The sequence below is a fragment of the Canis lupus genome, chromosome 22, assembly GCF_048164855.1.
Source record: "Canis lupus baileyi chromosome 22, mCanLup2.hap1, whole genome shotgun sequence".
NCBI lineage: Eukaryota > Metazoa > Chordata > Mammalia > Carnivora > Canidae > Canis > Canis lupus.
This window is the reverse complement of record NC_132859.1, coordinates 18327165-18345077: the sequence shown is the minus strand read 5'-3', so window position 1 is coordinate 18345077 and position 17913 is coordinate 18327165. Positions and strand designations below refer to the sequence as shown.

The window sequence follows — 17913 nt, the reverse complement described above, 5'->3', positions numbered from 1 at the left end:
TCATGCATGGCATAGGCCATTTTCTGATATTTATTTTTAAATTTTTAAACTTTTTAATAAGGCTACCAAGGAAATGTCTACTTCAGAAAATAATAAAATTATAGGGGAGAATGAGAACTACAAAAAAGTGAGAACATTTTTTTTAATTTTTATTTATTTATGATAGTCACAGAGAGAGAGAGAGAGAGAGGCAGAGACACAGGCAGAGGAAGAAGCAGGCTCCATGCACCGGGAGCCCGACGTGGGACTCGATCCCGGGTCTCCAGGATCGCGCCCTGGGCCAAAGGCAGGCGCCAAACCGCTGCGCCACCCAGGGATCCCCAAAAAAGTGAGAACATTTTATGGAATATTTTTAGGGCAGCTTTAATCAATGGAAGTGAATTATTCATAAAAATAAGTTGTTCTTGCCACTTCTAAATAAATGTTGAACAAATATGTAAAGATTTTACATTGGACAGAGAGCTCTAAATTGTCAGTTCACCTAAATGTTTCTTGATTTTGTCTTCCCCTAGCTTAGGTGATCCCCAAAAGATACTCACAAATTCGCTTTTAATGTAGTTTTTCAAAATTTTGCTGCTAATCACTCTAGGCAAAGGAACTAGAGTTCCTTTATAAAAATAAAGGAATAGAAGTAAAAACTCTGAAATTTTCCAACCCTCTTATACCATTAGTCCTACATTACCACTCCTTACTACTTTCTGAAATAATAACCAAGTGCCATTAGATATCAGTTCTTTACTTTTATTCTTGACCATTAAACTCCATGCAACTACTGATTATTTCCTTTATCTTAGGAACACTATACCCAGGCATCAAGAAGCAGAAAGATGCATCGATGAAAGATGGCTTCTGGGTAGGATAACACGTATTTCCTTGCCTCTATGTGATCAGCACAGCTACATTTGTCGGGACTCTATCAGTTAAAGTTAGAAAAAAAAAATCCAAAATGGCTCAAGCAAAGGGTGAAGTGGGACAGTGGAGCTAGAAAGAGATTTGTTGGCTCACATAACTGAAAACATTTAAGAGTAAAGCTCTCTTTAGGCAAGGTCTAGTAGAGGGACTCAGACACCATCAAGAATTAGTATCTTTTTATCTCTCCTTTCTCTTTTTCTCTAAAATTGGCTTTATTCCAGATTCCAATAGGAGGCTCCAGAATCTATAAGCATTCATCAGACTCGATGCCAGAAGTCCTAGCAAACAATCAATCCCCTCTTCTTTCCCAACAGTCCTGTCAAAATGTCCAGACTTGAGTCTCAATGACCTGGTTTGCCTCATGTGCCCATCTGTGATCCAACCACTATGACCAAGGAGGTGAAAGTTGCTGGTTGGCCAGCACTCAGTCACATGTCTGCCTCTAGAGAGGAAACCAGTCCACTGGAACCTAGTAGATTGAGAAGGATACAAGAGCAGGCAAAAGTGCTATAACTTAGGTGATAACTCAAAAGAGCAGGCAAAGTGCTATAACTTAGGCGATAACTAACCCAGTCTGCCTGAAACTGAGGGGTTTCCCAGGTCTTATGACTTTCGGTGATATAACAGGGATGATCCTGAGCAAACCAGGATGACTGGTCACCTAGTGCTGGTATCAAATGATTCAAAAAGCTAACACTGAGACCCAATGCCCTGTGACCTAATAGCTGAAGCAGTACAAGATTCTCCCTAGAAATCTATGGTTTTTCCCTCTTTCAGGTCTTATGTAAGTCCTTCCTGCCCTGTCCTCTGTGGTTGGGCACTCACTGTCAGTCATCAGTGTACTACAGTGTGGGATAGATAGGTGAATTGCAGACTCAGTCTCAAGCTGCTCACTTAGCTAGATCCAAATGAGCCTGAACCACTCCAACCAGAGTTTCCAGTGCCCTTTCTGTTGGTAAGCTCTGCCTTGAGGGTCACTCACTAGTTTCTTGATTACTGTACTTCCCCCAGGCCCATGTCTAAATTCCTCTCTCTTCTCCTGATTCATTTCACTTCTCTTCATTTGTTTAAGATTTTATTTATTTATTTATGAGAGACACAGAGAGAGAGGCAGAGACATAGGCAGAGAGAGAATCAGGCTCCATGCAGGAAGCCCGATGTGGGACTCCATCCTGGGACTCCGGGATCATGCCCTGGGCCGAAGGCAGGAGCTCAACGGCTGAGCCACCCAGGCATTCCCTCTTCACTTTTTCCCTCTTTTCTCCTTGACCCTAAAGAATGAAGGTCACTGTCCCTTTGAGCCCATGTCTATTCCTCAGGCTTATAGTAATGGTTCTCTCACCTCACTCATATTTGCCAGTCTCTCTCAACTTACTTACAACTGCCTTGGCCAATAATTTTCAAACAGGGAATGTACGCAGCTCAGGGATGGGCCAAACAACCCACTAGGGTACAGAAAGATAATTTCAGAACTTCTATTTACAATCACTTTTGTATTATCTTCCTTTCATTTCCATGTACTGCCTGCCTCAATAACAGCTTTTTTAGACAAATGCATTCATTAATGAGTACAATCAATCAGTGATGTTTCTTAGTCTCTGTCCCTAAAACATTCTAGATGAGTCCCTTATAAAGTCATAGTCTCTGTCCATAGGGACTTTTCATTGCTCACCCTGTCTTGCATATCTTCCATGTTTTTCACCAAACACACCAACCCTCTTCCACCCACCTCAGCCTCTGCCTCTCAACCAGATCATCCTGAGGCTTCAAGATCTCCTATCTTTGTCCATCTAATCTCCTCCCAAAATGAGCACCACCCCCCACCCTCAGGATCACCAAAATTTCCAGTCACCTTCAGCTCAAGAGCCATGTCTCTACCCCTGTATCTTGGCATTGTTCCCCTTCAACAATCTTAGTGGTGAGCATCTGACTGGCTATAAGACTCCAGCTCTGGTAATGGTTTTCCCATCTGAAAATAAATGAGGGAAAAGATGAGGATACTATGGAACATAAATACAAATATATATGTCCTAGCTATCCATGACTATGCTTTATTCTCAGATTGTGGTTTTTCTACATTTTTCTATTAAAATATTCTTTTTCTTGTAAATGAGAGTGATTGTTATAATTAATTATCACCTTGCTGGGCAAAATCAAAATTTGGTGTCATCTTGGGTTCTGGAATCTTTTATACAAAAATTTTCTTATTCATACAATTCAAAAGTCTGGAGATTACCACACCATCAGTAAACAGAAAAGGTTTTGTTTGATTTGTTTTTAAGATAGAGAGAAAAGAAGTTGATTCATAGGGTGAAATCCAAATAGTTCAGAAGAGGTTACAAACTAAGCAATGACATTCAATCATCAGGTCTTATTTTATTATTTTTTTATTTTTGTTTTGTTTTGTTTATTTATTTTTATTGGAGTTCAATTTGCCAACATATAGCATAACACCCAGTGCTCATCCCACCAAGTGCCGCCCTCAGTGCCCATCACCCAGTCACCCCAACCTCCCACCCACCTCCCTTTCCACTACCCCTTGTTCGTTTCCCAGAGTTGGGTGTCTCTCATGTTTTGTCACCCTCACTGATATTTTCACTAATTTTCTCCCCTTTCCCCTTTATTCCCTTTCACTAATTCTTATATTCTCCAAATGAATGAGACCATATAATGTTTGTCCTTCTCTGATTGACTTATTTCACTCAGCATAATACCCTCCAGTTCCATCCATGTTGAAGCAAATGGTGGGTATTTATCATTTCTAATGGCTGAGTCATATTCCATTGTATACATAGACCACATCTTCTTTATCTTTTCATCCTTCAATGGACACTGAAGCTCCTTCCACAGTTTGGCTATTGTGGACATTGCTGCTATAAACATTGGGGTGCAGGTGTCTCGGTCTTTCACTGCATCTGTATCTTTCGGGTAAATCCCCAGCAGTGCAGTTGCTGGGTCGTAGGGCAGGTCTATTTTTAACTCTTTGAGGAACCTCCACACAGTTTTCCAGAGTGGCTGCCACAGTTCACATTCCCAGCAACAGTGCAAGAGGGTTCCCCTTTCTCCACATCCTCTCCAACACTTGTTGTTTCCTGTCTTATTAATTTTCACCATTCTCACTGGTGGGAGGTGGTATCTCACTGTGTTTTGATTTGTATTTCCCTGATGGCCAGAGATGCAGAGCATTTTCTCATGTGCTTGTTGGCCATGTTTATGTCTTCCTCTGTGAAATTGCTGTTCATGTCTTTTGCCCATTTCATGATTGGATTGTTTGTTTCTTGGCTGTTGAATTTAATAAGTTCTTTATAGATCTTGGATACTAGCCCTTTATCTGATACGTCATTTGCAAATAACTTCTCCCATTCTGTAGGTTGTCTTTTAGTTTTGTTGACTGTTTCTTTTGCTGTGCAGAAGCTTTCTATCTTGATCAAGTCCCAATAATTCATTTTTGCTTTTGTTTCCCTTGCCTTTATGGATGTATCTTGTAAGAAGTTGCTGTGGTCAAGTTCAAAAAGAGTGATGCCTGTGTTCTCCTCTAGGATTCTGATGGATTCTTGTCTCACATTTAGATATTTCATCCATTTTGAGTTTATCTTTGTGTATGGCATAAGAGAATGGTCTAGTTTCATTCTTCTGCATGTGGATGCCCAATTTTCCCCACACCATTTATTAAAGAGACTGTCCTTTTTCCAGTGGATAGTATTTCCTGCTTTGTCGAATATTAGTTGACCATAAAGTTCAGGGTCCACTTCTGGGTTCTCTATTCTGTTCCATTGATCTATGTGTCTGTTTTTGTGCCAGTACCACACTGTCTTGATGACCACAGCTTTGTAGTACAACTTGAAATCTGGCATTGTGATGCCCCCAACTATGGTTTTCTTTTTTAATATTCCCCGGGCTATTCGGAGTTCATCAGGTCTTAGCACATCTCTTTCCTAATAGCAGAGTTTAGAGCTGGGGGATTGGGGAACATGAGGCACCTGGAACACTGAGCAGCAGTGAGGAAGGGATGCTCTCAAAGAAAGATAAACTGGTGAGGGCAGTCAGGCTCATCTGTGATATCATTGCACTAGTGCCAAGGGCTGATTCTGTCTTAAAACTTTTGCCCTAAAGGGGCCTCCTATATTTCAGGTATTCCTTGATATTTACAGGTACTGGCAACAGTAAAAACCCAAATATTGTGGATCCTGTCCAATCCTGTGCATTCCTGCTGCATCTTGCTTTATCACCAAAGGGGGCAGTGTTTGGGTTTCCCAACTGAAACTCCAGCAAACAAATAGGGACCTAATTCTTGTCTAGCCTGAAAAGATGCAGAATATTCAAATTCTTTTCCAAATATGCTAGGTATATTTTTACTAAAAATTCAGGTACTATTAGTCACTCAAACTGAGACTCAAAAATATGGCCAGATCTAGAGAACCAATGAACACTGAGCAGTATTAGATAGCCATGCTTATAGGCTTTAGAATTAAGTCTCAAAACTGAAATGGCATGGGGCACTTAGGTCATTTATACCCCCTATCCACAATCTGGGAATTATTATCTTGCTACTCCCACAAGCCAAACCAAATGTAAATGAGTCACTAAGTGACTGAATCCTGTCCTCGGAACACTCACATTAGGCTGAAACTCAGCGCTTAGGGGTCATTTTTCTGAGTCATATCTGACTTGGCAGCATGAGCTCATGGCAAGAACATGCTGAGTTTCTCCTGCCAGATTCTGGAATGGACATTTCACCTGGAAATAGTAGGTTGACTCTCTCACTTCTGGAAATTTTAATTTGTTTTTTCAGAGCCCACACTCAATGCTAGGGACCTCTGGACATAGTGGCATTCAGCCAGTTATTTTCAAAATATTCCTATACAGTAGGTAAAAAATATTCCTTATTTCTCTGAGAAACAGAGGCCCAGTTTTGGTGAAATGGTAAAACAATGTTGGAGTTAAGACATGAACTTCTTCACACATTATCATTCATACCAAGATAGCTTTGCTTCTGAGTCCCAGATTTGATAAAAAAAAAAAAAAAAAAAAAGAACATTTTAAAACAATCCTACAAGTTTCCAAGAATCCTTGACCTCTGATCATCTGGAAAGAAGGTTAGATATAAGAAATGTTCTCTTGGCTGCAGGACTAATGTGAACATCCAGCATCCAGGAAGGCAGCTATAAGGAACAAGCCTCACAATCACTGAAGGGCATATTCCGTCAGAATTCTCTCTCCCCAGTGAAGGCCTCACAATTGCCCAATTACTGAGTACATCACCGAGATACAGTCTCCACTTTTTCTACTAGGCCTGAAATTTCTCCTAGGTGGTTCCCCTCCTCCTGAAGATCTAAATGAGATTGCTTTGAGCCCTCATTCCACTTTGGGAAAGTCTACTGCCCACTCCGTGATTTCTCAGAATTTTACATTTCATTCCCACTGCTGATTCCAACTCCCGGCCCACACTGAAGGCTTGTTCTCTGGTGTGCCCTTCCAGAGCTCTTCTTCCCTCTCCACTTCAGTATCAACCCAAATATGGAACTCAGCCTTCAGATGTTATTTGTTAGAGTGGTTTCAAGTTCACAGCAATATTGAATGGAAAGCACAGAGAGTTCCACATACTCCAGCCCCCACACACGCATAGTCTCCCCCCGACTATCAATGTCCAGCACTGGAGTTCTACATCTGTCACAGTCGGTGAACTGACACTACCTCATCATCACCCAAAGTCCATAGTTTACATTAGCATATGCTCTTGGTGTTGCATATTCATGGATTTTGATAAGTATATAATGACATATGTCCACCCATTGTAGTATCATACAAAATAGCTTCACTGCCTTAAGAATCTTCTATGCTCCTTTGATTAATCCTCCCAGAGCTCTGAGCCCCTTATAATCACTGATCTTTCTTTATTGCCTCCATAGTTTTGCCATTTCCAGAATATCATATAGTTGGAATCATACAGAAACCTTTTCAGATTGGCTTCTTTCACTTAGTAATACGCATTTAAGTTTCTTCCATGTTGGGTAGCCTGGGTGGCTCAGCGCTTTAGCACCCCCTTTGGCCCACGGTATGATCCTGGAGACCCAGGATCGGGTCCCACATTGGGCTCCCTGCATGGAGCCTGCTTCTCCCTCTGCCTCTCTCTCTGTGTCTCTCATAAGTAAATAAATAAAATCTTTAAACAGAAAAAAAAAAAGGTTCCTCCATGTCTTTTCATGGCTTGATAGATCCTTTCTTTGAGCTTTGGATAATATTCCATTGTCTGGATATACCAATTTATTTAACCATTCACCTACTGAAAAATATCTTGTTATTTTAGAGTTTGGGCAATTATGAATAAAGTCTTTATAAACATCTGTTGCAGGTTTTTGTAAGGATGTAAGTTTTCAATTCATCTGAGTAAACACTAAGGAGCACAACTGTTGGATCATATGCTAAGAGAATGTATTTTTGTTAGAAACTGCCCAACTGTCTTCCAAAGTGGCTGTACCTTTGCATTTCCACCAGTAGTGAGTGAGAGTTCCTGTTGTTCCACATCCTCATCAGAATTTGGTGTTCAGAATTGGCCATTCTAATAGGTATGTAGTAGTATCTTATTGTTTTAATTTGTAATTCCCTAATGACATATGATGTTTAGCATCTTTTCCTACGCTTATCTGTCATCTGTATATCTTCTTTGAGGAGGTACTGTTCAGGTATTTTGCTTATTTTTTAATCAGGCTCTTCATTTTCCTATTGCTGAGTTTTAAGGTCTTTGTAGATTTTGGATAGGAGTCCTTTATCCAAGCATGTTTTTTGGATACAAAATATTTCTTTGAAAATATTTTCCTTTTGCAAACATTTTCTATCTGTGGCTTGTTTTCTCATTGTTTTGAGGTTGATAGTTATTTTTATTCATAATTTTTGAAGATAGAATCCTGTCCTCTTTTTGTTTCTACTACTATAATCGATTACTGACTATAATTCCCTTCTTTTGGGTTTTCTCAAGGTTTTTCCCCTTTATCTTTTGTACCTTACAATACTATAATGTACCCACATGTTGATTTATTATTTTGGTGGAACTATTGGACATCTTTAATAAGGGATAATGCTTTTCATCAATCCTAGAGAATTCTTAGGCAATCACTTACCAAATAGTGTCTTTCTCTCAGTCTCTTTATTCTCTTGTTCTGGAACTCCTAGTAGATATATGTGGGAGCTTCTCATTCTATCCTCCATGCTTCTTATTGGCAGTGTCATGTTTTCTATCTCTTTATTTCGGTCTACATTTTGCATAATTTTCATAGTTCTATGCTTTCGTTCTATTTAATTTATTGAACTAAAGCAGCAGCGATACTTCGGCAGGGTCTCACAGATGCAGCCCTTTCATCTCCAAGTATTTTTGAGGTATGACCAACCTGTGGGCCCTTCCAGGCAGTGCCCTCTGCACCTGCTTTACCCTTTAGAGGGGAACCTGGCTAATCAGGGAAGAAACTCCCTCCAAAGGTAAACAGTGAGTAGAGTGTACATATGGTAGAAAACAAATGGCTCTTGGTACCATGTTGTGGAAATTATCTCACTTGGGCAGATAAAGGAGGAGGACACGCTCAGGTGGCACCGTTGAGTCCCCTCCTCCAATACACGGCCCATTTGTGACGTGTGCACCAACCTCTCGGAGAAAACTCTATCGCTACACTCTGCACGCTCAAAACTGGGCTATCCCTCTGTTGTGTGGTGCTCTGTGTCAACACTGCACCCCACCATGGCTGTCACTGCCTGCCAGGGCTTGGGGTTCATAGTTTCACTGATCGGGATTGCAGGCATCATTGCCGCCACCTGCATGGACCAGTGGAGCACCCAGGACTTGTACAACAACCCGGTGACAGCTGTGTTCAACTACCAAGGCCTGTGGCGCTCCTGTGTCCGCGAGAGCTCTGGCTTCACCGAGTGCCGGGGCTACTTCACCCTGCTGGGGCTGCCAGGTAAGGGCCGGGTGCAGCGGGCTGGCAGGGAGATGGAGGCCGCTGCTTGGGGCACCGGAGAGGGGCTGCTGGGGAATGAGAAGCCCCAGCTCCCACCACCAGAGTCAGAACAGGAATGCAGGAGCCTTAGGGAGAGGAGCTTTCTGAGCTGTCAGGGCTCCCGTTCCCCTAGTGATGGTGCCCAATTTCTCCCAAGGGGCACATCGTTTAAACAACTCCTATGTGAGCAATGTCATTGAGATCCAGTCACACACAGGAACAGGACTCAAGGGACCAACTTTAGCCCCCAGATTCCCCCTCCCTGAAATGGAGTCTGTGAATCTCATAAACAGTTTCATCCCAGGACCTCTTGTGCCTGGGCCGGACTTCCAGGGAAGCCTAAGCATGTGGCAGCTGCAACAGGAAGGGGCAGAGGAAAGGCATGCAGAAAAACAACTGACTGCTGTGTTTCTTTGGGGTGCGCCAGATGGGCCCCTTCTCTGTGGCTCTACGCTCCTGAACTCCAGATAATATTGGCCATGTGGAATCAGATTCAGGGTGCTCTCGCACAGAGGCCTTTTGTGGCAAGTGATATCTGCCCCACAGGCAAGGTGTGTGGGCTGTGATGCCCACTGCCCCAGACTGGTATTAACCACACAAGGATTGTGTGATTGTCATTTTAACTTGAAAAAAAAATCAGGTTTCAAGAGTAGGTATTAAAAGTGTTTTTTTTTTTTTTAAAGGAGTAGATGTTAAAAGTGTCTTTCACCCATGTAACAGAGTAAGACAATGAATAAACTTGTCATTTTTTATTTTTTAGTTCTTCATTCCTTCCATAAATATACATCAAAATCTTGAGAAGGACACTGATACAAGATGGGCATTGTAGGGAGCACAGGAAATAAAAAAGTGGGGCTCTCCCCTCCAGGAACTTTGCCATCTGACTGTAGGGTTAAGATTCAGACACACACAGAAGGTGACAAGTAAAGATTTAAGTCACAGAGTGAATCATTCTTTAATACACTCCACACCTACTGATGGAGAGCTCACTGCACTCTCAGGATTACTGGGGCTAGTACCCTCAAAAATATGAAAGTGCACCCCAGTCTGGGTATGACAAGGTACCAAGTGAGGCCAGAGGGCCAGTGCTATAGAGATGAGATGAGGATGGAACTGCTCAGGAAAGGTTCCAATGAGGAGGAAAAACCACAAGTAACCCTCAAAAGGCAGGTAGAGTTTGAAAAGGGCAGCAGCACAAGCAAGGGCAGAAGGGTGCTACCACTTGGGTCTTACTTGGGGCAAAATCAAAGAATGACCTTTGCTGAAGGAGAGGGTTTGTGTAGGCACGATAATGGAGGGCATTGATTGCCATTGTTAAAGAGGTCAGGACTGGGTATAAACAATAGGACATGAATCAGATCAGTGAGTGACCAGCTGCGGATTCAGTGGGGCCTCCCTCCGCTACTGGAGCAAAGATGAGCCACTCCCACATCCGGGTATCTTGCTGACCCAGCCTTGGCTCTGATCTAACCAGTTGTCCTTGGGATTCTCCTCCACCTCAAATACAAAAACTCAAGATCTCTCCAGAGACTAGGACCTGGGTCAATGCAGAGCTAGAGGCGTTAGTGGAGGAAATCAGCCTGGAGCTGACCTCTTGCTGCACAGAGCACCCATGTGACTGCTGAGGAGTTTGTGCTGCTCCACAAAGGGAGGATAACAATGGCGGATCATGGACTAGGACTTGAGTAAACACTTGGCTTGCAACACTTTATGTAACCTCTGCAAACCGCCCTGTAGGCTTGGGGTTATTATTAACACCCTTTTAGAAACAAGGAGTAACTTCCCCAAAGTCATATACAGATGGAGTCAGGGCTCAGACCCTGTTCTGCCTTCATGGATACCCAGCTGGTTGTCCTAACATGGAGCCCTGAGACTCTCCGGCTCCAAACAGAAATCTCTACCGACCCAAAGCAAAAATCGCCAAGGTGGAGGGACCTTCCTAGCCTCACCTCCTGGCTAAGCCTGGTGCCCCAACCCCACACAGACTTCTCCTTGGGCAGCTATCCTGGATTAACAACATCTGTCAACACACCCCATATTTATCTTACAGATGGAGCCTGAGAGGGGCCCAGCAACTTGCCCAAGCTTACAGAGTTAACATTGGGCCAGATTGAAACTGCCCCTTAGGACTTCTCTCAGAACCTTCAAGTGTTATGTGTGTGTGTGTGTGTGCACACGCATGTGTAAATCCTGTCACTAGTTTAGAGAACTATTTTTTTAAAGAGTTTTGTAGGAATCCCTTTTAAAGGAAAAAAAAATCTTACAGACCCTCAATGTTCACTTAACTTATACTTATTTTAATGTTACTTGAATTTATTCAAGTATAACAGTAGATTTAAATTCTTAATGCAAAAAAAAAAATTCTTAATGCATATAAGTTTTATACAAGTACAAAAAGCACATTTGCAAATGTAATGTAAGTAACGCTGAAAAACTAATTAATCTAAATTTCAAAATTAGGTTGGTGTTGGGGATAGTGTTCATGTGCATTGGGAGTTTAACAGACAAAGATATAACCTCAAATCCAATTTTGCATTTTCCCTGTTTCAGTGTTTTGACTTCAATATTATTAATGCAGATTCTTTATTTGCATAGGTTTGTTTTACAAAATGGTGTTAATAAGTTCAAGGTACTTACATCTCACACCAGCCTCATCTTTCTTGTGGTAATAAGGTGTCTGTGACTTGATAGCTCTTTGCAGTGGTCTTGTTCATTTAGGTTTAAGTTGTATTGAAATGTGGCTCTAAGGTTATCAACCCAATTATTTCTGGAACTTGGAAGGGAAAGTTCTCTGCCATACATTTACCACCACTGATTGTTGCAATCAAGTATGTGGAAAGACAGGACAGTGCAATGCTGCTGGTGAAGCTAGTGTGGTGTTGACCACAAGGCATTGGTGCCCTAGCTTAGAGTGTCAGCACCACAAAGTAGAGAGAAATTGCCCTGATTGCAACTTCGGTTTGAGGAAGAATGAACCTTGTCTTCATGTAGGAGTTGAGATTACTTCACTGTCCTCTGGTATAAACATGATCATTAACAAAAACACATTTAAAAAAAAAAAGGGGGGGATCCCTGGGTGGCACAGCGGTTTGGCGCCTGCCTTTGGCCCAGGGCGCGATCCTGGAGACCCGGAATCGAATCCCACGTCAGGCTCCCGGTGCATGGAGCTTGCTTCTCCCTCTGCCTATGTCTCTGCCTCTCTCTCTCTGTGTGTGACTATCATAAATAAATAAAAATTAAAAAAAAAAAAACCTGAACCATAAGAGGCCAGCCTGAGGATCTGGAATGTACTTGTCTTAATTTCCCTTCCATTGTCATTGAAATGAAAGTACAGAATTCTAAAATTTCTATTGAGAAGCTATACACTTCCCAGAAGACTCTCAGGCTCAGAGGGAAGAAGTCAGGCACAACCAAACCTTCCAGAGGAACTCTAGGCATAGGACTGGCAGTCACCTTCCTAGGTAAAATCATTTCACTAGGCCCATAACTAGCAGCCAACTTGTCTGGGCTGGCCAGATTTGGACAAGTGCCCGTCTTGGCAGGGATAAGGAAGAAAAAGCAAGGGCCTCTCCCACACACAGAAATAATAGGAAAATAAATAACACAGAAATTGTGGCATTAGAAGGAATCCTTAATTATTCAACAAATATTTGTTGAACACCTATTATGTCCCAGGCTGTCTACACCTAAGGAACATAGGTATCACAAATCTAGAAGGAGACAAAGAGTAAACAGACCATTGTAATGCAAGTGTTCTCAGCCTCAGCATTATTTACATTCTGGACCATATAATTCTTTTTTCTGTTCTGTGCCTTATAGGATAGTTAGCAGCATCCCTAGTCTCTACCCACTAGACAGGAGTAGCAGCACCCTCTACCCAGTTGTGATAACCAAACATCTCCAAACATTGTGCCCTGTCCCTGGAGGGCAAAATCAGACCCCGTTAAGAATCAGTGCAAGAAAGTATAGTAAGTGTCTTGTATGGTATGGGGTACAGACATGAGGAAAAGAAGGCTTTCTAAAGGAAATGCCAGTGAGGCCAAATTACTAGGGAAGCATATGAGTTACTCAAGGAAGTAAAAAGGTAAAGGGTTTTCCAGAAAGAGAGAATATCATCTGGAAAAGCATGAGAGAGCATAGTGTATTAATAGAAATAAAATAACTTAGTTTTATGTGATATGAGCTGGAGGAGGGGGTGATATAGTACAACGACATGCGTTAAACACTTAGGAATGATAATTTTAAATATTTTGCAAGAATCAAAATGAAAAACAAGCTCTACTAAGGAAAAGTTAAGTCTTAATTAAGGTTCCTAGATAATAATATTATAAAGATATGAATTTATGAAGATGTGGATTTGTCCCTAATTAATGTATAATAATAAATATTATTTTATTATTATTAATAAAATTTATTGAGACCTTACTGTGTGCTAGGTATTTGTTTAATAAATTAGCATATATTAATTGCATAAATTACATAATTATATACGTTTACATAAATTACCTATGCATACTGTAATTGTCACAACAACCCTATGAAGTAAGTAGTAATAGTATCTCCATTTTATAGATGAAGAAACTGAAGCACAGAAAGATTAAAGAATTTGCCTGATGACATTTTAATAGTAAGTGGCAAGGGGAAGATTCAAACTCAGGCAGACTTTCTCCAGAGCCTAAGCTGCATACCAAGAATTCTAATCAAAATATCAGCAAGAGTTTTCCTTTGGGAACTTGACAAAGTCATTAATCTGTAAGAAGAAGCAGATGAAATTAACCTTTCATAGTTTTTTTCAGAATAAAATATAAATAGTGAGCTAACTCCACCAGATACTTAACCACATTCTAAAGGTGTAGTAATTAAAAGTGCACTTTGGCCCAAAGATGGACAGACTGGTCAATGGAACAAAATCTAAAATTAGAAGTACATATTGTGAATTTCATGTAGATAGAGGAGGATTTACAAAGCAATGGGGAAAGGAAAGGTTATTCAATAAGAAATTGCAGAAACTGCAGAAATTATTGATTAGATTTTTCAAGAGAAAAAAGGATTATAGTAGCAATCAACATGTATACCAAAATAGGTTCCAGATTAGGTAATGTAAAAATACACAAAATACTTTTAAATCTTCTAAAATTCTAAAATGATTCTAATAATGTTTTCTTCCCTTAAATAGAAAATAAATTCCTAAGCACAGAAATGATGAAAGAAACTCAAAAGCAAACTCATTTGCTTTTTGAATGACTACATCATTCAAGTATTTATTAAGTATGTATTATGCACCAGGTACTATGAAGCAATAAATGGAATATGTAAAACCATGAAAAATTTAAAAAACAAATAATCGATGAGAGAAGATCTTTTTAGTAATTATAACAGTATATTAAGATCTTAAACAAATAATCTATTCAATAAATCAATAGGCAAAGTGCTAAAATTACAGTAAATAGAAAGAAGCACAAACTGACAATGTAGGAAAAGGGAAAAAATAGATCATCATAAATATTTGTTTTTAAAACAAAGCTTCAAACTCAGTAATCAAAATGATGCAAATTAAAACAAATGATCATGTATAACTTACCAAATTCACAAATGAGATGAGCATGCAGTGAGACAAGATCTCTCAAATACTGCCGTTGGAATAAAATTCATAGAAAAAAAATCTGATTCCATGTAAAAAAGTTTTTTTTTTTTATGATAGTCACAGAGAGAGGCGGGGGGCGGGCAGAGACACAGGCAGAGGGAGAAGCAGGCTCCATGCACCGGGAGCCCGACGTGGGATTCCATCCCGGGTCTCCAGGATCGCGCCCTGGGCCAAAGGCAGGCGCCAAACCGCTGTGCCACCCAGGGATCCCAAAAAGATTTTTTTTAAACTTCACACCCTTTGACATCTTAATTCTAGATTCTTCGGAATCTATTTTAACTAATCAGAAGTTCCAGCAAATAGTTATGCAAAAATGTTCATCATAACATTGTTTTTTACACACACATACACACACACACACAGAAAAAAAAAAAACTGGGGGAAGGTGTAATCCAACTGTATAAGAATAGGTGCTGTTTAGCTGAATAACAGCATCTCTATCTAATGGAATATTAATCTGTTAGTATTAAAATACTAATTTGCTCATATCAAATTAAATTTTTAATAGTAAACATATTAAATGATGTTTACAAGAAGCTTTAATTGTCTATATATGCAATTAGGTAAAAAGAGCAAAAGATCAAGTTATATAATTTCTTAATCATGTGAAAATATAGATATGGAGAAAAGATGAAAAGGAAATATGTCAAATATTTTGTTCAGGATTTAAAATTATAAGTGATTTGTTAAAATTTTCTCTACTTCAAATTTCCTATTATGAGCACCCAAAAGTGAAATCAGAAATTAGAGATATACAGTGTGGTAATTTTTTAAAAGAAAAAAATTAACAGATGTATCAATGATTTGTCTTGCTAGAATACTCATTTTACTCCTCGTATTTCTAGCTATGATATTTTATATTGCTATTTGACCACCATTTTTGTCTAATTACCATAGAAGACATTATGCATATTAATATTCCTAAGAAGACATAAGGAAAAGATGGGAGAAATTTTTCTCCAATATCATAAAATAATATAAACCACTGAACATTTATAACTTGAATGGCACTACCATACCATATTTAAACCTGAATAAGGGTATGATTTCCCTGAAGAAATCAGCAAGAGATTTTGCTTCATTTTAAAGATTTTTTTTTAATTTTTATTTATTTATGATAGTCACAGAGAGAGAGAGAGGCAGAGACACAGGCAGAGGGAGAAGCAGGCTCCATGCAGGGAGCCTGATGTGGGACTCGATCCCGGGTCTCCAGGATCGCGCCCTGGGCCAAAGGCAGGCGCCAAACCGCTGCGCCACCCAGGGATCCCCCATTTTAAAGATTTTTAAGCAAAGTTATACCAACCCCATTATTGTTAAATAGAATCTAACCATGAATTATTATTATATATTATGAAAATCAGGCCATGAATTGTTATTATTAGAGATACATGTAATGTATTTTAACAAAGCCTCTTGCATGAACAAGGAAGTTGGATTTTCCTCTGTGAACACCCATTCACTCTTTGGCAGTAAACTTAAAGCAGTGGTCATTCATTTTATGACACAGAAAACCCACCCAAGAAGTGACAAATTCCATCTTCCAGATGTTTTAAAACCTATCAATATGTATTTCACATTTAAAAAATACATAGGAACGCCTGGGTGGCTCAGTAGTTGAGCATCTGCCTTCAGCTCACAGCATGATCCCAGAGCCCCAGGATTGCAGGGAGTCCCACATCAGGCTCCCTGCATGGAGCCTGCTTCTCCCTCTGCCTGTGTCTCTGCCTCTCTTTCTGTGTCTCTCATAAAAAAATAAATAAAATCTAAAACAAACTTAAAAATCAAAAAAAAGTACATAGACTTACATTTTTTTAAAAAATATGTGGACTCACATTTTCCCTTTATTCATTTAGCATTCTGCTAGGGAGAAGTAGCTTTAGTTTATCCTTTAAAATTAACGTTACCTTCTTCCAAAAAATAAAGTCACTGGCACCATTTCCAACAAAAAAGGAAGCTAATTCATTATTGCCTGAATAACTATTTTTCCCTGATCTTGAAATTTTGCATAAGAACATTTGCATAGGGAAAGGAGAGGGAAACTGCCATGAGTGAGAATAGATAACTTGTAATAACCTATTTCTTTTCTTTTTTCCATTTTCAATCCATAGTATCATAGTCAAGGTACAAGGTGGGTATTAGACAAATGTCATAAAATGAACAACTGGAAACCAAACTCTTTATAAATAAAAATCCTGTGTCTTAGTTGAAGCAAAAGCAAAATGAAACAATGAATCACTCTTGAACTATTCCAATATTTTCCAGTCTCATAAATCAATCCCCATCCAGCAGCAGAGACCAGAGGTGCTTTTTCTAGTTGCTTCTTCTTCACCCTTTGGGCTTGGCCTTGTAACTCAGTTCAGGGAAAACAGACACCAACGCTGTTGCATCATAAGTGATAGAACTCTTGCTTACTTTTTTTTTTTTTTTTTAGTTTTCTGGCTCATGATTCACTCTCTACAGTGATCACAGAACCCAAAGCAAGATAAGCACTTGAGGGGAGTGTGGCCTCCATTCAAACTAGGGGGAGACCTTCCATATTTGCTTTCTGTGTTTGCTGGGAAAAAAGGAATAGGAGCAGTGGCCGGGTGCACTCAAGATAACATTGAAATGTCCGATGCAAAAGCTTGTTTCCTGGAGAACCTGTGTGGGTTAGAAAGTTGTATGTTGGGTGTGTTTCCAGGCCTGGAAATCTAGAGGTGGGGAAACTATAATTAAAATGGCTCTGGGGGCACCTGAGTGGCTCAGGCTGTTAGGTGTCCAACTCTTGATTTCAGTTCAATCTCAACCTCAGAGTTGGGAGTTCAAGCTCTACTATGGGGTCCACACTGGGCATGGAGCCTACTTTAAAAAAAAAAAAAAAAAAAGATGGTTCTGAATTCAAAGGCCAGATACACATGACCCCCAGGAAGTGGCAGGTCAACCAATTCTCTAACAAAATTGAACAGGTTAGGCAAAATGCAATGGTTAATTTCTGGCCAAGTTTCTCTTTTTTGTCATTACATAATTCCTGATATTTTGACCAATTATAGTGAAAACTTTTCTGCGAAATGTGAAAGACAGTGTGTGAGATCTAAAAGGGCCCCGAAGTATTCTACTTTAGTCTGCAAATGTTACAGATGAAGAAACTGTGACCTACAGGGGCCGAACAGTTTGTTAAAAATCACCCAGCACCCAGTGTGTTAGTGACGGTGTCAGGAGCAGATCCCAGGATGCTCAACAACCAGATTAGGGGCTTAGGCTCAGCCAGCCCTGATCCCTTCTCTGGCCTTTCCAGAACCTTCTGCGTCTGCCATGTGGTCTCCATGTGGTTCTCATGGCATGAGTGAAAGGGTGAGGTGGAGGTCAGCAGGATATCTCCCTTCTTCTCAT

General features: G+C 40.2%; 1 protein-coding gene across 1 annotated transcript in view; it reads left to right on the top strand.

The window, feature by feature from the left end:
* The first annotated feature begins 8527 nt into the window (after positions 1-8527).
* CLDN18 (claudin 18) overlaps positions 8528-17913 on the top strand; it is a 29450-nt gene continuing 20064 nt past the window's right edge. The window contains exon 1 of the mRNA XM_072792600.1: positions 8528-8861. Within this exon, the coding sequence (XP_072648701.1) occupies positions 8642-8861 (220 nt within the window). The 5' untranslated portion in view covers positions 8528-8641. The remainder of the gene's footprint in view (positions 8862-17913) is intronic.